Source organism: Cariama cristata, unplaced genomic scaffold (genome assembly GCF_000690535.1).
Source record: "Cariama cristata isolate BGI_N322 unplaced genomic scaffold, ASM69053v1 scaffold5652, whole genome shotgun sequence".
Lineage (NCBI taxonomy): Eukaryota > Metazoa > Chordata > Aves > Cariamiformes > Cariamidae > Cariama > Cariama cristata.
In genome coordinates, this window is record NW_009604368.1 from 38,656 (window position 1) to 60,731 (window position 22,076).

The 22,076-nt window shown below is 41.8% G+C and overlaps 1 protein-coding gene across 2 annotated transcripts in view; it reads right to left on the minus strand.

The window, feature by feature from the left end:
* Window positions 1-22,076, minus strand: part of HECW1 (HECT, C2 and WW domain containing E3 ubiquitin protein ligase 1) — a 173,179-nt gene that overhangs the window by 27,515 nt on the left and 123,588 nt on the right. For both annotated transcript variants that reach the window (XM_009695568.1, XM_009695567.1), the window contains 7 exons: window positions 18,450-18,555; window positions 18,143-18,239; window positions 15,957-16,040; window positions 14,804-14,913; window positions 12,452-12,572; window positions 10,922-11,035; window positions 7,935-8,087 (listed from right to left, as the gene is read on the minus strand). In XM_009695568.1, the coding sequence (XP_009693870.1) occupies window positions 7,935-8,087; window positions 10,922-11,035; window positions 12,452-12,572; window positions 14,804-14,913; window positions 15,957-16,040; window positions 18,143-18,239; window positions 18,450-18,555 (785 nt within the window). The remainder of the gene's footprint in view (window positions 1-7,934; window positions 8,088-10,921; window positions 11,036-12,451; window positions 12,573-14,803; window positions 14,914-15,956; window positions 16,041-18,142; window positions 18,240-18,449; window positions 18,556-22,076) is intronic.

Here is a 22,076-nt window from a genome sequence, read left to right on the forward strand (position 1 = left end):
CATAGTGACAGCCCAGCCTTGCCATTCCAGTGTGGCTGGAAGAAGAGATACGAGGACATTCATCACTCCCTGGGAGTTTTTCACTACTACAAATAAACACACAACCACTGCCCACCCTGATGCTTCCCTGCAGGCCCACACGCTCAGAGACAGTGGGGATTTTACCCTTTTTCTCCTCTACCACATGCAAGGTGGAGACACTACAGAGATTTTCATGTGAAGCCTCCCGTCCCTCAGCAAATTTAATCCGCAATGTTGCAAAAGACTGAAAGGCCTTAAGCAAGGGAAAAAACCATAAAGATGACTTTTGCAAAAGCACAACAAAACCAGAACACCCGCCTTTCCCTCCAACCAAACTCTAATTATGGAAGCAGTGCTAGACACTGAGATTCAGAGAAGGGAAAAGGAGGGGAGACTGTGAGAGACATCTCTTCTTTCAGCCTGTCTGACATCGCCATTCAGATCCTCAAAAGAACTTGAAAAAATTCTCCAGTAAGAGACAGAAAGAGAAGAGTAAGGTAAATACAAAGTTGAAACTTTTTTTACAAAACAGTTGCTGCAGAAGCTCCATTAGGGCGAATGTTTTTTTTCTCCTTCAGTTTGGTTTGCCTTTAATCTTCCAGGTCCTCCTGACCCTTAATAAATAATTAACCAGCTGTTAAGGCAGGCTCTATGTGATATAGTCATACATCAAACTTAAGAAAATCAAAGTTTACTGAAGTACAGAAGGCATTGAGAGAGATCACAGTAGAGCAGCAAGAAGGCATTTCAGTAACCTACCCTTTTCATATAGTGAAAAAGTCTTATAAAATTATTTCAGCTGCATATTTATTTTAATATCATTCTTGTCCAGGAAATTTACAGTACTGTTTGAAAATTTCTCATGCAAACATAATTTATTTAAAATAAGATATTGCTAGTAATTAAAACTTACAGTGTAACGTAACACTAAATGCTTTGGTTTTCTATGGTGCCTTTCATCTGAAAATTTTAAAGCAGTTCAGTGCATTAGCGTACATCAAATAGATTTCAAGTTGATTATGTACTAGGAAATCTCTTCAGGTGGAAATGGAGGCAAAGTTTCTGAGTCTAATTTCAAACACAACTGGATGCCCCATTCTGGGGTGCTGTATCTGATCTGATTTTTTTAAAGGACATTTTTTTGGCATTTATCATAAAGAGGCCCCTTCAAGGTGGCTGCAAATTTGGTGTTCTAAATTCATCCCTCCCTCAAACACAGACCCACACAACTGGCCCATTTGAGCCCAAAACCAAACTCAGTGTTTCCAACTCCCTTAAAACAAGTATTGGTCCACACGTAGGTTGCCTGCCACAACAGTTGAAAAATTAAAGAGATAAATGAGTAATTCAGGCCACATATTCCCCAGAGGTACTTTCAGTCAGTGGAGAGGAGTAATGGCTGTTTGCAGACCTCCTGCTTACATGCTGTGACTACATTTCTCCACTGTTTCTATAAAGAGCCACGGAATGTGCCTAAATCCGTCCTGTGAGCTGGCCAGCATCTGAATACAGCCCATTAGGTCATGAGGCAATTTGTCACTTTTTTTTTTTTTAAAAACACTTTAATTGAAATAAGTCATTCTCCATGTAGCAGGATTAATGGAGCTTTGTTTCCTTTAGATCTGTCTCTGATGGCCCTACATTACCACACTGCAATAGCACCAGTTCCTCCTACACATCTCTGCTAGCACTTCCCACACTTTGGAGTATCTCCAGTTTCTCCCTTCTGCCTCCCCTGAGCTTTCACAGCTCTCCCTCACATCCGCAAGCTACCGAGCAAGATGATAGAGCTGGTCTGCACCCTGTGCCACACCTGTCAGCTCACTGGTGCTAACTGGCACTAACTGGCCAGTTGAGAGCCCAAACAGAACAGACAACTGTTGCGCTCACCGAGGCTCTCTTCTCCGTATCTCTCCTTTCCCCAGCCACAAGTTTCACAAAGCTTTTGCGAAAACGGTATCTTTGAGACGTTTACCTTCCTGTCAAATAGGTCTCAAACTGATTAGGAAACTGAGGGACAGGCAGGGCAACTGCAGAAGGCACAACTCCTAAGGAAACTGGGTTAAGAAAACTAACCAAGCTCTCTAAGGAGAAAGGACAGGTGAGGTTGCAACATTCTTGGTTCTTCTTGGGTTTATTAAAACAAAAAAATGGGAAAAACAAGCCCCTGCATTCTCTGGCATGCTTGAGATGGATAGCGATGGCTACGTGCTTTCTCGTTTACATGAAATAAATAAAAGGGAAGGTCAGAGTTTGGCTGGGGGTATACCCACACGGCACGGAGCAGGCAAAGGGAGCTTGCTCTACCCACGTGCCGAGCTTGCCAGAGCACGCAAAAGCAATCGAGGCAGGGCCAAGCCTGAAGTAAATCAGCCCTGATGGGAGGCAGCATGTATTTTCTCAGCTCAATGTTGCAGTAACCATGTCAGGTGGCCTGGAGCACAGGGAAAGCAAGTTCGTGTCCGCGTGGAGAATGGGCGCAACAGGCTTGCATCTGCCCGCAGAACACGATGTAGAAATACACGCAAGTTTTCTGTCTGACTCCATTCAGCAGCACGGGCTAGAACATGAGGGGTATTGGAGGGCAGAAAGAAAGGTTAACTATGGGTACTGAATGAAGAAACTCCCGATCCAAAGCAGATTTAAATGTGCATTAAGTTAATGGAGTTCATTAGGACATTGCAGCCAGGAATCAGGACCTGGGCCACTGGGTCTAACGATATCATCATCTTTGTGGTCTTCAGTAGGGTTCTGCACAAAAACATTTTACTCACAAGTCTTCAACTTTCTAATAAGGTTCTGCTAAATAAATGTGTTAAATTTCATTTAAAGAAAACCAACCAAACAAAACACAACAGGACTTTTCTGAGATGGATACAGAACACTAAGTATGATTAGCAAGCTGTAAATACCTCTAAGATAACTGTGACACTGGGGGTACTGCTCTCTGGCTGCATAAATGTCACAGCAAGGTCCGCAAGTGCCTAATTATTAAAAAAGAAAAACCAAAACCATGCTGTCATTAATTCGCTATGAAAACACAGAAAAAGATGTTTCAAGTTAGCATCCCTCAGATCTCCAAATGAATGTCTGTGAATGACTTTATCTGTCTAGGCCATCTGGTCTTCTATGCAGAAACTGGGCTGCTTTTCACATTTCTGGTTGTGGTTCTACATTTACAAACATACAACAAAGTAAAAATTAAAAAGTAGATGATGTGAAATGGATTGCTGGGCAATAAAAGACCAGGCAAGTGAGCTGGGGCAAAAAGTCTGGTGCAGATGACCATGCCATGGGTACAGTGCTGTCTCTCGCAGAAGGGTGCATGACATTATCTTACTGGATTACTCCTGGGGGCTGGAGTGCTGTGAAGGAAAACTCTGGCCCACTCAGAAGATGTGAAAAAGAGAGACTGGATTTCCACCTGGCAGCAAATTATGAACACAATGTTTTGTGAACTGAAAAGACAACAGCACTTTTGTTGTCACTGTCAGATTAAGTACTCGGAGCAGGGAGGGAAAGTTCACAAGAAAACACTGAGAATTGCTTCACCCTGAGCAGCAGCAGAACTTCTTATGTGATATTACAATGACAGCCAAATCGTAATATCTGAAATTGGTAGACACATGAACAACAGAACAGCAGAGAGAGAATACTCTTCAGGTTTGGTGAAAATGATACAGAAATCATCACAGAAACAAACATTCAGTTTACCATTTTGCTTAGCGAGAGCTGAGTAGGGAAATACTATGGAAAGTGATAGACAAAATAAAGACCTGAGGAAAACCACAGTGTATCACAGTATGATTACACAAATCATTTTGTTACAATACAGAGTGAATGAGATGCAGTGAAAGGACGCCAGCAACTTTCTAGACCTCTTGAAAATGCACCATGAAGAAGACAGGGAGAGTAACCAGTGACCCACACAAGGATTTGAGGCTATGCAAACTCTGGAACTAGATATTTTGATCCCAGAATTTAGAAACACATTTCCTTCATCTATTATGCATCAGGATTTTTTTTTTTCCTTTCAGGGTTTATTTACCTAGCCAACCTTTTATTATTTACTTATTTTGGTGAAAAGGAGAACTACAATATTCAATCAACCTTAGTCATTCAAATCAGAGACAGAAACCCTTTTCACCCCAGTGAAGAAGTATCTTTGTATACCCTCTAATAGTGGGCATCCTGGACCTGAGTGCTTCAATGTTGCAGGGAACCGAAAGCGAGTCTAAAAATCTTCCAAAGAACTGTTAGAAGAGAGGAAGGTGAGAAGCTGATGTGGCAAGCTATCGTAAGCCATTTATTATAGTACGTAAGGACTCAGCATTATGGAGCTTTATTGAATATTACACCTCCAACTTTGCATGGGGTTGTGATAGAAACATTTAATATTCCCCACTACTCTGTCTCCCAGCATATCGAGCAAAACTTGAGAAGGATTCTTCAGGGACACCCTGTTTCGGTTGCCCAAAACACCTGACCAAGAGCAAAGACAAGAATATTATTTCTGGGCTAAACCATATTCCTTTCACTGAAGTAATATATAGCAGCTGCCACCACATTTTGCCCACTTATTTGGAGAAGGGCAAGCTACCTTAAGTGGGGGTATAAACAGTATTTTAGAAGATGTTTTCAAACATCCAGGCAAAGAGCTAGACACGTTACCTAGATCAGATAGAACGGCTCATTACTGGCATAGAATAAAAGTAGCTCTTCTGGCTATGGAGCTTCAGGTACATCTTGTAGCATGCAGATAAAAATGTGTATCATCAAACTTCTTAGGTCCAGAGAGATATAACTGTGTCCTTGCAGATACAGGGGGATTTAAAATATTTTTTTTAAACTTTGAAAACGTGTGATATCTTATATTTTGTGTGTTCAGCATGCACATATGTTAACTGAAGGAAAAAGTCTTATTCAATGGAAGCTTGCAGGAAAGGTGTTAAATCTCAGTTTCTCCATAAATGAGAAATATTTTCCAGTCATTATGTCTCTTTCTTAACTTGGCATACATACAACTACTCTGCGCTTTGATGTGCTCATTTTGGACTCAGAATGCTGTTTGTACAAAGAGCAAGGCATGAAATAAGCCATTAACAGGGGCAGAACTGTAACTTTTAGGCCAGAGGAAAAAGAGCAGTGTATTTCTCAATTCTGCCAACATGAACAAAACTTCACATTTTTGCATTTTGTTGTATTTATCTCAAACTCACCACTGTTCGCTTAAGAAAGAGAAAACGTAAAATAATTTTGAGGGAATTTTCTTGCTATCCCTGTTTCTTAATATAGCTGTGTCCGGATAGGTCAGCAGAATTACTATAAAGAAAAACATGTCAAGGGTAGATTCCACAGAAATTATAAGCCCCACAGCACCCAAAGGCATAGAGTTCAAGAAATCTGCAAATCTAAACCGATTGTGGTTGTGTGGTTTTCATGACTGACATCAAACTTCAAGCTTTGAAAAGACTATGAATATTCATTATCTGTGACCCCGGGACTCTCAAAACTGATTCAGCTGTCTACGTTAACTGATGTCTCATAACAGATTTGGGAACAGCAAAATAATCTTTATTTCTTGCATGTTAGAGGGAGGAGGCTCTCTTGGAATCATATCAACAAGTAAATCTGAGAAACACAAGTTTTAGCACTGACTTTGTTGAGAACAGAGTTGGAGAAAGGCGGAGAACTTCAGAAAACCCCATTCCTCATGAACAAATAATGCCACGCAAGTTAGTACAGTGCCCTCAGAGAAGTTAGCCTGTAAAGCCTTTATAATAAAATTATACTCTCGGTTTTAAAAAGCTTGGTCCAAATCCTATCTTAGCTGGCTGCAGGCTTCTGAAAACAGTACTCTAGGGTTACGCATGAATAGCGGAGATCAGTCAACGCAGACAGCACAAAAACATTTTGAATGTCTAGATATCTACAAGCCAATCATGAAACCTATCGAGTTAATTATAAACTGTTGGTCTCAGGCAGTTATTTCCATAACAGGTTCAAGAAGTCTTTCCAAGCACTTACTGGATTGCTTATCTTTCCCTTGGGTTCTGCAATCTTGCCCTATTGATGCTACTTTATGTACAAATCTCTTCGTTTATAGCATTTATTTCCTTCTGCAGGCCAAGGGACTTCATTTCTCTTTCCTAAGAAAACCAAAAATGCCCAAAGCCCAAATAACATTCTGTATGCAAGAAGCCTGTACAGATACGTGTAGTTGGAGAAATATCCTATGTGTCTAACTGCTACTGATTTCTGACTCAAATTCTAACTGGTACAGAAGTCTTATTAGGTGTCTTTCTGCTGTTCTGTACGCCCAGGATAACTTTAAAAATCTGCCTCTTCCACGCCGAAATCTCAATGAATAGAAGAACAAGATGAGGGGATCAAACAAAGTATATACTTTTTGCAGCAGAATTTATCACTTAAGAAACCCACAGCTGAACTCTTCACGATGACGGTATTTATAATAGATAAGAGTCGGAGCCTATTTCAAATACTGCTGAGATAACATGGCAACACCATTTCTGGAGAAAGAGGCCTGCGTCCAGTTTGCTCACAGTATGAGCAGAATGATCTTGCGTTTGCACCTGCCTAAGTGGTCCTCCGCCCTGAAATCAAAATGCATTTTCACAAATACAGCCTCCTAAATCAAAAGTTTAGGTATGCCGTCTGCTAAGCCAAACAAAGGACAGACCACATTGCTTCTTGAAAACCAGGGCACCGCTGCATAATGCTTAGCAGACAGGATTGCTGCAGGAGATGGACAAGCTGTAAGAACTAAGCTGCTCTCTTCCTGCTAATGGCAGTAGAGAAACACTCTAATGCAAGGATCATTGTTAGCGTAACGCTCCACTGCTAGAAGTGATAATACAAAAAAACCCACAAAACAATTCAGAACGCTAGTCCCAGCAACATCCCTTTTTTCCCACTGCAACCTTAATAGAGGTGACGGTACAACCATGTAGTTGTTCTTGATCTCCTGCCAACTGTAAGCCAAAGCAAAGGACAATATATTTACAAGAATAGAGGGGCACGTATTATTTGCAATTTAAAAGGGGACTGAACTGCCTTCCATTTTAAAAAAGGATCTCCGAGAGGAGCCAGTGAGATTGGTTAGACAAAGAAAAACATCATAGGAACAAACCCATATCGCAGTATTTCTTTGCCACGATGAAATCACACAAGGGATCAAGCGATGCCCAGGGCTTGCAGCCCATGCTTCACTGAACCACATCTGAAACTATCAAAGGGAAAACAACTCCCAAAGACAGACAGATCTGGGGGTAGATAGAAAAATGAGGAGATCACAATATGCATTCAGAATTTTTGATAAAGAAACAAGATCAGCGATTTGTCTGTCTGCGCACATGCTTGGTAAGGTGAAGTACCTGCTCGCTTTGCTGGCCTTGCCACACGCAAGCAGGGACGCTCAGTCAGGGGAGAAAAGGGAAACGGCTTCACTGGGCCTTTTCTGCGGCCTGTAGTAGGTTCAGAGGAGCAACGTGGCTCTTGGAGAACAGTTTCCAAGCACAATGTCACTTAACATACAGAAAGACCACACTTGCTATTCTTAGAAAGGGACCAAGGTGAGGAGGTCTGGATTACGCAGAGCCCTTCTCCCCGTCCTTTTCACAGTCACACTCAAGTACACAAACATCAAGTCCCAAGTAATGCGAGCAAGGCATTTTAATCGTAGTACCTCATCACAACTCCTTTTTCAGAGCCTGCTGTTGTAGGCTCACTTATTCCCTTTCTCTTCCTTCTCCCAACCTACTTCCCACTTCTTCCCAAGCGGAAGCAATGATATTTGTATGCAGTCTGGTCTAAACCGGCAGCTTTCGTGTTTTGCACTTCCATTTCTGTATTGCTCTAAAAGGATTGTTCAATTCTGCATAAAATGTTCTTACCATTCCAGGTGATTTTCAACAAAGGCAGACATGGGGCTGATCTGTACAGTGTAAGTATCGTTGGCTGAATACTCAAACAGCCCGTAATAGGGATTGAAGAGCTCCTGAGACAGAAGGAAGAAAAATTCTCGGGAGGGGCCGCTGTAGTCCAACCTGGAAAGGAAAAGGTAAAAAAGATAAAATGAGGCTCATTCCCATTTGAGTGAATTTCCTGGGTTTTGCCTACATTGGCTCCTGTCTAACACTGTGCAGTCAAGTGTTTCCAAAATGGTATATCTCTCCTCTCAAAACTTGATTCTGAGCCCTGAACAAGTCATGATGCTGAAATTTCACCAGCATCCAGGCTGATCTGGGAGGAATCATAACTCAGACACACCCCTTAAGTAGTTTCTTTTCCTTTGCTCCAAAGGTTTGGTAAATCGGAGGTACAAAGCTCAGCTTTGCTTTAGCTGGCTGAATAGCAGAGGGTGAGCTTCTCAGTGAGGGGGTTTGAACTGCCTATGAACACCTGGGTTCACAGCCCAGACCGAGGTAGAAATGGCTTTTACTCTCCTACACTGAGATGTAACTAAAGATACAATCTAGCCCCAAGGATGCTTTCTTAGCTATAGGTATAACCTAAAGGTCAACGCTGAACAAGACCAAGTCCCAACAGAATTGTCTCTCTTAAGATAGAATGGCAATTCCTCGGTTATTCCATCCAAGCTCTTCTACTTTTCTGCTATTTTCAAATACACATGGTGCACCTTAAGCTGTGGTTTGCTGTTGCATGATTTTGCTCTGCAGAGAGTCACCTTTTTTCCTTGTTTGTTTGGTTTTTTTTTTAAACTCAACTTTTAAATCAAGCTGTTTCCAATTATCTCAACTTGAAAAAAACCACACAACAAAAGCAAAAAAGCTTCATGAATGCATTAAACCCAACTGTGATGGATTTATTAAAACCAGATCATCCTCTAATAACGGTAGGTAGGTTTTTGAATCTAAAATAAATCTACATGTAGCAGTATGAACAAATGATTTGTAGCCATATATCACGTGTGCCGAAAGATTTTCTGAAGTAGGCACTATGCCTTCCACTTAACAAATGTAAAGTAAGTGGAAAACTCTGCAGCTGGATCAGAATGCTCTGTGTTATGTCTGAAGTTATGGAAGCACAACCACAAGGGGTTGAATGATTGATTAGTGCAACTAGAAAGATGATAAAGGGCAGGCTGGCCCATCCTCCTCTGTTTTACATCTGGAGATTCAGTACTTTTTGAGCAGCTTTAGCTCTAGGATCTTGCGGTGAGACTAAAGCCACAACAGCAAAAAGGGGATTGTAATAAGCCCACACGAACCACTAGTGCTAACCAGGTAACAGATCTGGTTCGGTGGACATTAAAATACTGGGCTGAGCCTGATGATGGCTGGAGTAAAGGACTACAAACATCACCTGTCTATATTCAAAAACCTCCAAGGAGAGACTAGGTATTGCCTTTCTTGGCAACACATTAACACATAAAGCCTTCAATGTCATTTTAGCTTTGAAACACATGGGAAGCTGTGCCCATACAGCATCACGTGGCCACACAGCATCAACTCTTCAGGAGGGAATTGGTATCTAGGAGTCCCTCCAGCAGAACTTCTATTAGCATTAAACAGCAAAAACCCTGGGGGAATGTATCTTCAGATGTAAATGAATCAGTAAAGAATGAATGAATTTGCAAATCAAATTGGTTTATAATTTCTCCTGAGGATATCGTGCCTCACACAGTAAAAGTTATTAGAGATGCGGGGAAAACATGACTTTGGCCAGTGTTAGCACACTAGAATGCTATTCCAAAAACGCAAACTGAGGTATGCTGCACGTTTATGCTTTACTTGCAAGTCAGAGGCAAACCCAGCTCTGAAAGACGACCTCTGTTAAATAACACTGAATCCATGGAGTATAAAAAGCAAGAGGTAAGAAAACCCCCGATCCTGAGGTCACCGAGTGACTCTGAGATTGGTGACTTCTGTTTTCCACTGGACCTAACCTGTCCCCAGACAAACTCAGGTTGGCAGAAGCTCTTCACTTGACATGCCACCTCAGAGCTGAGAGCATCAGCAGTTGCTGGACGTGCTGAGAGCTGCCCCAGAGCCTTAGTCTTCTGGTACCTTTGGAAATGAAATCCTATCCATGTGGTTTTTTATAAAAAAAACCCCCAAACTTTATATGCAAAGCTATTGAAATACAATTTCGTGCCTTTGTTATATGGAGCACTGGAAATACGCACAATGGTCTTTCCATTATAAAAGCACGTGGATTAAGCCTCAATTACAACATAGCTCTTGAGGTAAGCCAGGGTGGCTTCGAGAGGTTCTGTTTAGATTTGGAAACAAAAGGTCAGGGGCTGGCTTTAATCATACAAGAATGGCTCGTGGATTTGTAAGGCTGGCAGAAAGTCTCCCGAGACAAGGCTTTCTCAAGAGACTTCTATTACTTTCAGCTTCCAACTGGGTGAATTAAACAGTAGAGACTGAACAGCTTTCATAGTTCTCACTTCAGCCAGAAACAAAAAGTCCACATATGGATAACAAATGATCATTACATGGCATGAAAAGCAAAAATTTTTGAGGGAAAAATCAGGTCCATTTTGAAGAGTTAAAGTAACAAAGGGGAAAAATGTCTGGTCTCTAATTATAGTCCTGAGACTGATTCAGTGTGTAAACACGGGCCCGTAGCTCAGTTTTGCCTTCCAGCCAGTCAAAATACCCATGGCAACAAGATGACGTTAGATTTAACCACTTAAATGGTCACTTTGAGACATGTAGATGGAAGGTGCTGTAGGAGAACAAAGCATTATTGCTATTGCTCTTTTTAACAAATGTTTGAGCTGATCAAGATGAATCACTTACTCAAGAGGTAAAACAAAATCAAAGAAACATTACATAACAAGAGAGGCTCTGTAAAGTGTTTTGCAACTTAACAGCTACTTCAAAACTGATAGCATTTTGTGGTTCCCTACCCTTCCTCGCCAACAAACGTGACGTAGAGTTTGTTCCGCTGGAGCTCCTTGCGTGAATATGCCATTACCTGGTTGAAGGTGCCTTCCAGCAAGTGGTCACGCCGTATAATTAACCTGCAAAGGGAGGCAGAAATAGAGATCTAATGATTGAGGCTTGTGTAAGCCTGTGAGGCTGATGGTAAACAAGAGCTGGTAAAGAGAGACATTGATTCTCAGAGAACTTAACAAAGTTGCATCCGTCGGTGCACGTGCTACTTGACCGTTACGGGTTTTCGGTGAGTTGTTTCATGAGGCTTTTCTATATGCCTCAAAGGTGAATTTCTTCACGACGCTGTGGTTAGGTTCTAAGTGTTGCTCTGCTGCTAAGGCTCTCTGTAACACCCTCTATCTACAAATTTGTATGGTAGAGGGGGCTGGGAGTTTGCTGTGTATATGAGGTCACAGCTTCCTGGGATTGGCCCCAAACTGTTCCTGGATTTAATCCAGTGAATGTCTATGGAATTACTGCTTCTGTAGCAGGGTAAGCAAAGGGAGTATCAGCCTCTGTTTATACAGCACACCTCTCACTCCCCTGCCAGCCTCTAAAACAACTTAATGAATAGTACATTTAAACATCATCTGTGCAAGAAATCCTTCTTGTTCATACGTTCATGATCATTTTAAGACAGACTTTCTAAAATGTATTTCGTGTCTGCCTTGGACCCACTTAGCAGGACACCAAAAAGGATAACAAACAGCTAGGACTCCCCAGTTCCGTAAGAGTATTTTGATGACGATATTTGCCTGGAATAAATTGCTTGGCTTCATACTTTTTTTTTTCCCCACAACAGATGTGATTTGGTAGGAAGCCAACCTGATCCATAAATTCAACCAGATGCCCGGGAAATACCTTAGAAACATACAGTCCTTTGGCCAAGTTGGATAACTAGATTAAGCACAAGTAGGTACAGACTCAAAAGTCAATTAAAAAGATGTCTGGAAAGCAAACTCCACAACCAAGCGACAGAGACACCCAACTGCACAAAGAGAGGCAGAAATCTCTCCAGTTCAAATCCAGGAGGGCTACCAACACAAAGAACTACTGAGAGTTAAACCTGCATGTACAGGCTAACTTCTGTAGGGTCGTACTCTGGTCCTGAGTTATACTGATATGTAGATCCAAAGGCTTTGGAGTCACTCCATCATTACAATGACGTAGCTGTTAATAACCTCTGGTGGACATTTTCCTGAATGGACGATTTTTCTACTAGCAAATGATAGGTAGGAATACCGACATCCCTGTTAAATAGGTAGGGAATGGGAGTGTAAGAGAATATGAATCTATAAGAAATAAAACTTCCATACAAAAGCCTCCTGAAGGTCACTCTTTTGCAGGATATACTAAGATCTTACCTTGCCCTGATGGTTCATGTACAAAATGCAATCTCTGGTGTGTTTCCCACTCCCTATCAGTGTCTTCATTCATGGATAATGATAAAAGACAAAGCTACACCACGTCAGACTATTTGAGTGACTTGTCATAATACTCACTTAATTTTACCTGGACCTTGCCCATACCCTTTGGCTTCAAGTTTTCGATAGAAATTGCGCAGCTTGGCTTCAAAGTCCCTCCTGTACGGAGAAGGTGCTCTTGCACTTGCTCGCTGCAGTCCTGGCGGGAAAATGAACAGCATCATAAAGTGTAAGGGGCTTTAAATTTTTCCAAATCATGCAGTTGATATTTCCAGACAGAACTGGCTAACAAATGCGTTATAGAATCATAGAATCATTATGGTTGGAAGAGACCTCAAAGGTCATCAAGTCCAACCGTATACCTGATGCCAAAGTTAGGAACTTTTCACATGTATACAGTGAACCCAGTATTATTTTTGTTCTACCTAGCATTAATGCAGTTGTAAATTCCTATAATTCAGTGATTGCAATGACTTCCAGGCCTATATCTTCTTCACTAAAAGAATTGTTAAGCTTGCCTTGTGTGTGCCTTTGTGTTGCCTCAGCCTTTAAATGTGATTGACCTGAACGAAAATGCAAGGATCAGAAAGGCAGGAGAAAGACTGACATGCACAAGTCCCACTCATGGTCATCGGTGTTTAGGTTTTCTTTCCCTTTTGCACTTTCAAGAGATGTCTCTCCTCTGCATTGTATAGGAGATCTCCTTACTTGGCAGGATTAAACCTCTGGAGCTCAAAGCAGTGCTTCGCACTGGAGCCTAGCACCCTGGCCAAGCAGGGAATCGGGTTTCCCTGCTTTAATCTGACTGTATATTAAACACTTCCAGCTATCAACACAAAACCCCTTTGTGGCATCAAGAAGGATTTCTGTCAGCAAGAAACGCTGCATTTTCCTATTACGATTCATACACACAGCAGATTTTTTGCGATTTGGGACCTGCTTTGTTTTGAAGTCTGCATTCTCAAAGTAGACGATTAGTCCTTTTGTACAAACAAGTGCCATGCCGTAAAGGGTCCAAGAATGGATCCGTGAAATCCCATTTCCCTATCTCATTACCGAAGACAATAAAAACAAGCCCTTTTATGAGAACTCCGGCAGAAAATCCTCCACAGGAAGGCAAAAAAAAAAAAAAAATTAAAAAATCGCATTTAATGGGAGCACAAAGTATCGTGGTTGCCAGGAAGGACGGACATTACTAACCGTCTCTGCTGCTAAAACGGACACTTTTTTTTCTTCTGTTAGATATTTTTTCCCCCAGGACATAAGAGAATGGGTGTTCTCGTGAGCTATGTAACCAGTGGCAGAAATAAGCAAGCAGACAGTACGTTGCTGGAAATGAGTATTTGCCCTTCTTGTATTTCCACAAGAACAGGTAAAGACCAGTGCAGTTCTTTTAATGTTCTCCCGAGTCATGTTCTCCCCAGATACTTAAGATTTTTGTCTTCCAGGAGACTTGTTTATGACCTGTCCTGACGTAGAGGAGGGGAACTGTATTAATAACGCTGTTAAAACTGATAAATGAAAATAGCACCTTCTGACAAAACACTGTCCTCCTATAGACAAGGGTTCAGCATTTAACTGCTTCACATCAAAAAACCTTCCAATTTTCCACAGCCATCTCCGAGATTTGAATGTCTCTTGTCCATTAATGTTGTTTGAAACTAGATAATTTAAATGAATGTTTAAAAAAACTCAGCCAAAACCGGATTTCTTCAGATCACATTTCTGTCGATTCTCTCAAAATGGCCACCGGACACAGCCACGTGGTGGGGGTTGTATATCTTGGCAAAAGGGAGACATTAGCTCCTCAAATTTCTATAGCATAAGCAATAACTACAGAGACATACCACAGCTGGAAATAACCTTCTCAGACCGCACGTCTTTCTGGAAAATATGCTTCCCGTCAAACTGAAGTTAATGGGCTCAACACGGGAGGTCAGACTAGATGATCGGGATGATCCCCTCAGGTCTTAAAATAGAGGAGTCTTGGGGAGAAGAGAAGTCTTTAAAACAGCGAGCGGAGGAGATTGAACTTTACAGGACTACTGGGAGTATTGCAATACACCCTTGATTGGGAAGCTGCTCTTTGCTCCTGTCACATAACATGAATGTGCTTCCATGTCAGCAAGTTATGTTTGGGGTGCACCATTCTCTTATCCTAATCCTTTCCAACTACATAAAAAGCAGGAAAATACCTTCTTCCATATGGGCAATTTCTGATCTCTGTGTTTCAGCTACCGTTAACATCTCAACAGATACCTAACAGCAATGGCAACTGATCCAGGAAAAAAAGCAGCTGGGGTCAAATTCGGAGTGGGGACCAGGATTAGCAGGCTGACAGTTGATCCCGACTCTGAATCCACTCCTTTCTATTTAGTAGGAGAAATACCACAAATATAACACTTTGTATTACTTTCCCCATCCCTTTACCTGGAGAATTTTGTGGTGATGAACAGGGTGAGCAGCGAGGAGAGAAACTGTAACCAGGATGGAAGGCAGCCTGCAGTGGTATGTAGGACATAATATCCTCTTCAAAAAGGCTGTGTGGAAAAAGCGAGAGGGAGAGATTTGGTTCATATTCATCACATGAAGGAATGTAAACACGCAGTATGGTGCAAGGCTGCCGTGGTCAGAAGTTTGGGTACATCATGGATTCATAAAATCTACAGGTTTCCCAAATCAGGCATGGTCACCAGTAACAAAGAAGAACAAAATGAATTTTATTAGACATTTCATGCTAACGCAGTGGCTCAATCTGCTGATAGAGAGTAAAGATCTGAGGCTATGTAGTAAACAGGGACAACTTCAACACATTAGCAGTGAGAAGCAAAGATACACCCATCTGTCTCCCAGGTTGTTTTTTTTGGGTCGTACATTTTCGTACAGCTCAGCTCTTTGACCATTTGGATTAAATTGATGGGAGCAAGTCGTAAACTTCTTGTATTAGGCAGTGCTATCGAGCATACCAAAACCACCTGGCTAATGCAGCGTTTTCCACGTAAGACCAAGACAATAAAATAAGTCCTTATCTGTGCTGAACAAAAGGGGCTAGGACCTAAAGACCAAGCTCCCTGGTCCCAGTAAAAACGGAAGCCTTATCTACATTACCCAAACAGTGCTCACTGCACTGTACATTCAGGTTTCATGAGCGTGACATGGCCCTGTGGGTGTGGGCAGCACTGCTGCGGTAAAACTAGCAGTTTCATTATTTATTTGTACAGAAAGACAAGTTTTCTCCTCCTTTTTTTTTTAAAAAAAAAAAGGAAACAAGAACTTCTCCATTAAAAGGAAACATTTTGACCTAATTCTTTTTTATCTGCTACTTGATGGCAACAGCTATATTGATTGAGCTGGCTGGGGATGGAGTTTACTGCGCTGATGAAGGCTGCCTTCCAGGAAATAAGAGTCAACAGATACACTCTGGCTGAATTATTTTGGGTGACTATCAGTAACAAGGAATCCTATTCTAGTTACAAATAACCTGGAAGGTTTAACAAAATCTTTTCAATTATGCTGAGAAAGAGCCAGCCAGCTTCTCTGGTACCGTAAGTAATGACATTATGCCTTTGATCAAATTGATTACCTCAGCAGAATTACTAAATCTGCATCACAAGACAACTTTTCAAGCCCGTGTGTACCCTCTGTCCGAATGTAATGGATCTTCTCCCTGAAACACAAATTACATTATTGAGAAGAAAGAAAAAAAAAAAGGAAGAAAACACACCATTATCAAGGCATGAACTATGCATAGAGTTACTATTCCTTCGTATTTTGCCAGTTCCTGGTTCTCTCCTTACAAAAAAGGCAAACATCTTAACTGCCTGATGCATTTTCTAATCTAACTAACTTGCAAAAAGAATCTATTTATATCATTCAGTTTCCTGATCCACAAGCAAGAGATTTTATATCATATTTTAGAAAACAAAATGATTCTTAGTCCTCCAAGCTCATGTGTAGGGTTATAGCTAAGGCCACTGACAGACAGATTTGTTATTTAAGGTTACAACTAATATACCACCTTTCGTTAACAGAATTTCACATAATACCACTTCCTTTATCTCTGTCGGTTCTACCCGGCAAATAACACTCTAACATATACTTGCTGTTAATTGATGACCCAGAGGTTATACAGTACATGCGTAAAATGATGCATTTTGTTGTTTAAATGAATGCTAATAAGGAGTGGGAAACATAGGATAGGATCCTATCAGCAGATTAGGACCATGGAAGATAGAGGTCTACACCCCAGTCTGTCAGTGTGTTTCTAAAGCACTGCAGTGTCCGAGAATATTTATTCTAGTATCAAGTCAAAGGATTCTACCTCAAAGTCAAGGATGTGCTTTAGTACCTTGCCGGGTGGGGCTGCAATGTATTGCAGAATCAAGCCCTGTAAAAGACGGACATTTGTCTCCTAGGAGTTTGTTCAATACTTGCTGTATGAGCATTAGACGGCAGCTTGGGATCAACTCCTGACCAAAGGTATAATCAAAGCAATGACCTGGAGGCTAATACCCGCTGTATGAGCATTAGATGGCAGCTTGGGATCAACTCCTGACCGAAGGTATAATCAAAGCAATGACCTGGAGGCGAAGGGCTCAATATCCTGTTACAAATCTCATTACGCACTGGCTAAGCTGTCTAGTCCCTATCACTAGTCAATTTTGTTCTCTGCTCAAAAGGAGATAAAAGCATCATCTGTTCTCTGAGAAATGAGAATCCAAATTACAGCTGAGAAAAAAAAAATAATAGTCTGGAATAATTTGATGATGAAGATAAAAAACTCTCAGTTACGGAAATGTACATCTTGAATACTGGGAGCATTTTTCATCCTGTCTCCCTCATTTTATTTGAATGTATTAATTCCTCCAGGAAGGAAGTCTAATCCTTACACCCAAAGAACTCTTTGTCTGGCCCTCAGGGGTAAAGGACGAGTCAGTAAGGCTATCAGCAGAAACTGCACCCCAGGAACTTGAAGGTCCTTCCCTTGCTCTCCCTTCCCTCCTTCACCAGTCCCGCAGACGCACTTTTTCCTGCACAGTACAAACTAAATTCTTGGTCAAACTCTTAGCTGGTGCACACTGGCATTGCCGAGACTGACTAACGCCAGCTTAGGTTCTTGGCCAAAACAATTAATTTAACCTTCGGAATTAGAATGAGTTTAAATCGTACTGGCTTTCAGTTCTGTTTTTTCTTTTTTTAAACCTAATAGGAAAGCAATGGGCATAAGAAAAATAAAGATACAATTTAATTACTTTGGAAAGGACTACCATTAAGTCATAAGTGAGAAAGATTAAAGACAGAAGTACAATCTACTTCATAATGTTCCTATTTCTTTATAAAATCTAGGGTGACCACGTCCATGGCATGGGTGTAAATCCAACCACGAGGTAAAATCCTGGTTCTGCTGAAGTTACTGGGGTTTTGCTGCCGACTTCCATCCAAACACAATTTTAACCCTATCTTCTGAAAAGCAAAGTGATAATTGTAGGTGAAGACAGAGTTTCTGCTATTCAGTAATACTTAGAATGGAAATTAGATGTGTCACTATTTGCCCATGGTTATTTTGGTTCTTCTTACTTCTTGGGTGTCTGTGGAAAATAACTATAGTCACTACACAGATTCTGGTGGTCCACATCAGCTCTTTAACGGTGACAGTTCCATATGGGGCCCAAGTTCATCTTTTGTACTACAGCTACTAGAATTTGTTTGTCCCCACTACAAGAAGTCTGTTCGGGAACTTGGTTTCAGCAGTCTGGAAAAAAGCGGTACCTGAGTGCGTGGTTTCTGGCCAAGCTGGGCTGACGCTCCTGCAGCATCTCAAAAATGTTGGGTTGGCGTAGAAATGCAACAATCTTGTCATTGTAAGCTGGAAAAGGAAAAAAAAAAAAACAAAACACAAGAGGCTTTATTTACCATTGAGGGAGCCTGGTCACATCACCGTGACCATGCAGGGGCACACTGACCGCCCTGCTCGTGAGGCAGAGGGCACCACGAAGCAGTGCATGTGGTTGACAAGAAGATCTAAAAAGCATCTTTGTGAACACTGCTTTGAAAAGAAAAGTGAAACTCAGCTTACCCAGAGGTAAGGTCTCATGATGATGCTGGTTTCGAATAGCTGTTACGAGACTATTGCCTGGTCTGGCCAACAGAGTAACTCCTCTGTTTCGAGAGACTTCAGAGGCCTACAACATCAGAGGAGAGGGAAAGAATGATCAAACCCGACTATCGGTAGCACATCAGTCGGTACAGAGGTTTCTCATCTTTACTTCTGTGACCTTCAGAACGGTCCATGGTGCTGACTGACTGAAGGACAGAAAGCCTGCATGAACATTAATAGCTTTGTACTTCAGTCAGCTTAAAAAAGGGAGGTAATTCTGTGCTTCCAAATGGAGAGACAGCCTTATCCCACAGCTATCACACCTCTTCCATGCTGCAGTGAAGGTACCAGAATCCAGAAGTAAATGAAAGTTAATGAAGGTATTGCAGCGATGGAGTTCTCTGGTTCAATAAAAATCAAATCTCTGTAATATCATACAGTCTCTTGGTCTAACATAACTGCATTTACTTCAAGGTCTTTATAGTAAAAACCCCACAACACTGCAACATGTTCACTCAGCATTGTTAATGGGAAATTTAATATTGGAAATAACAGGAGGAAGGTATATCTATGTAGATGACAGGACAGAAAAGGGCTATATCATCACAAAAGGGAGTTGCCTAACTTGCATAACCAGAAGAAGTTGTTGAAGCGTATACACTGAAAAAAGAACGTAATCCAAAGAGCTGATAAAAAGAGTAGTAAGAAGGAAGTTTATCACTACTACTTAACTGAGGCACTTAAAGAATGCCACTGTCCTAAACACAGAATCCAGTGAAAGGAATCGTGTCAGGAAGGCAGATACCTTAAAAGATGGGAAAACACTTAGGTATGAGGATATTAAAAGCCATACAATGAGGCGTGGCAATCGGTCTTCAGGAAGTCATTACTTGCTGGGTAACTCTTTGGGGACTTGTGCAAGCTGAGGGAAACCCACCTCTCTCATACGTGTTCCTCCAGAATATGGCCACGGTGAAGCCAACAGGAAGACACGCTGTACCAGGACAAGGGGCGTTAGGAATTCCAGTTGCCATTCTACTGGGCTAACAGCCGCTCCTTTCGCACCCCACAAATTGTAGTACTTGGCAACCACTTCAGGAAGAAATTGCCCTTACTCCAATATTTTAAACGCTTAGCTCTGCATCCAAGCAAATGGTGCCAACCCATTCTCTGTGGTACGGCCAAATGCCAGGGCTTCCAACTGGATATAAATGAAAACCAAGAAGCTAAATGTGACTGGCAAGTTGCCTTGGGAGCACAGAAGGCATAGAAGGTTTATATGTAACTAGATACCAGTCAATGCACTTGATATGTGTCAATACACAGGTTAAACAATGAAAAATCTTAATGATTCTAATTAAACATAGTGTAATTGAAAACACAAAACTGCTGTGAAAGTGCACACAGTGAACATTTTGCTCCATCATTCAATTACGATTTCACCTGCACCCATTTTAGATCAGTATGCATCTGCTGACTACAAGAGAGTTATCCCAGTGTCAGGGAGAACACAGCCAAGCCCGCAGTATTAACGGACCGATGTACTAACCTTAGTCTAACCCTTCTCACCTTTAAAATCAGGAAGAACTTTCAATCAGGCCATATGCAATTCTCTAAGTCTCTCTGTGCTGTGCTAAATCTTCCGCCGTTATCTCCTCTCACCCCCATGGGCCAACTGACACGGCAAGTCTAGCTCAGGCTTCGGCAGCTTTCGCCCCGTGACCCCGGCGCACCCACCACGTGCCCTTTACGGCATTCACTCCATGCTATGGAAGAAGGAGGGAGCGCAGGTGCAAGAGGTGCCCTATAATCCATCGTCACAGTGGGAACAGCCATTTCTTGGGCTGTTTGTGGGCAGCGTAGCCAAGATCACACACTGGTCTGTGATCGGTTGTATTAGCACGGATGCGCGGGACGGTGCCAAAGCATTGTGTTTGTGTTGTCCTCAGCTTCTCCACTTCCCAGGGAGCTCTGCAGATCAGGTGAGGATGCCTCTTCCCCAGCTCCTTGTAGGACAGACTTGCACGGGAGTGCGGATGGTGGGTCAGCCTGTTTTTAAGGGTGGTCTCTGACTCATCCTTGACAAAGACAAACCCTATGCCCTTGTTGCTACACATAGATTTACTGACCAGAAGATAGGACAGGGGCAAGGGAGGAGTAACAGAGGGGTTAAACACCCGTCTCCCACAAAATTTAGAACCAGTTGGTATTTGCTGTTACTTGGGAACTGCATGGTACTTCTGCCCAGCCTGGGGCTGGATCCTCCCCTTGCTCGTGTCACCTGATTTTTTTTTTTTTTTTCTTTTAGCTAGCTTTCCAATGCTCCTGAGTTGTGTGCCTGAACATATTTCTCCTGAAGCAAGAATTCCGAGAGGAAACGAGTCTACAGCTTGTGAATAGAAATCTTTGCTCCCCCTTTGCCTTCTTCCCAGTTCTGGTTTAACAGCTGAAGTCATGTAGATTGTAAGAATCCAGTTCTGTACGCACCTTGACATAATAAATTACACACTCTGCGGTGCTGCGCTCCTCCTCCTCACCATCATTAGGCATCGCTAATGCTGTGCTTGGATCACGGTCTTTACACTTTGACACCTCTAAACAATTTTTCTCTGGCAACACAACAGGAAAATTCCCAGCCGTCTAATTAACTTCCATTTTGCTAACACTCCTCTTTCCGATCTTTTAGCTAGTATAGTACAATTGATTGCTCCAATTCAGTGTTTAACCACAATTGCCTTGTCTACTTTGACTTTCTAATTGATTCATTTAACTTAGATTAGCACATTATTCTCTAATTAAAAAAGAGTGACCCTTCTAATGATTTAGTGACTGGTTCATCTAGTGCAGGGTGATCTGACAGATTTATGGCAGGGTTTAACAGCTTTGCAATTGATACTGGGATGTTGCAACCAGAGTGGAGAGTCCAAACTATCACAGGAGCCTTTCAATGATATAATACCCTTTCCTGGGTTTTATATCACTGCTGGATTTGAGAGGCTCCTGCCTGTTTGGATCCCACTACTTGCCTGTTGCAAGTTCGGGTCAATGAGATTTATACACTGCTATATTCCAGTACCTCCTCTGCTTTTCTTGCTAACTAGAAACTCTTGCCTCTCCATTACAGATGCCTGCTTCTTTCTTCTTTTTGCCTTTTAAATCTCTGCCCTGTAATCATTCGTGTTGATTTCCACTGCAGATGGAAAGTCCCTTAGAGGGAAAGCGCTTCCGCCCTGTTCTGTTTATAGCAGCGGCAGAAGGAAACGAAGCACTTGGTGACCTATGTTCTTCTAGTTACTGACGGTCAGTGCAGCTACCTGAACTTCTCTTTCAAAAAATCAGGTAACCAAGAGTAGCATCAACTGCCTTTTTCCTGTAAAGATTGATACCCTTAAAGAAGTGCTAACTAAAGAATCTGTAGCATTTTTGTCAAATTTCTATACAGTATCATTTAATATCAAAAATCTACCCAGGGGACATCAAAAAGTTTTTACAGAGGTCTTTCATTTAGGAGAATACTTCAACGTGAAGAAAAGCATAAATATTACAGATTAATTTATGAAATGGATGCTTGCTTTCTTGGAAGAGAGGAAGAGGGGAAAGAGAACC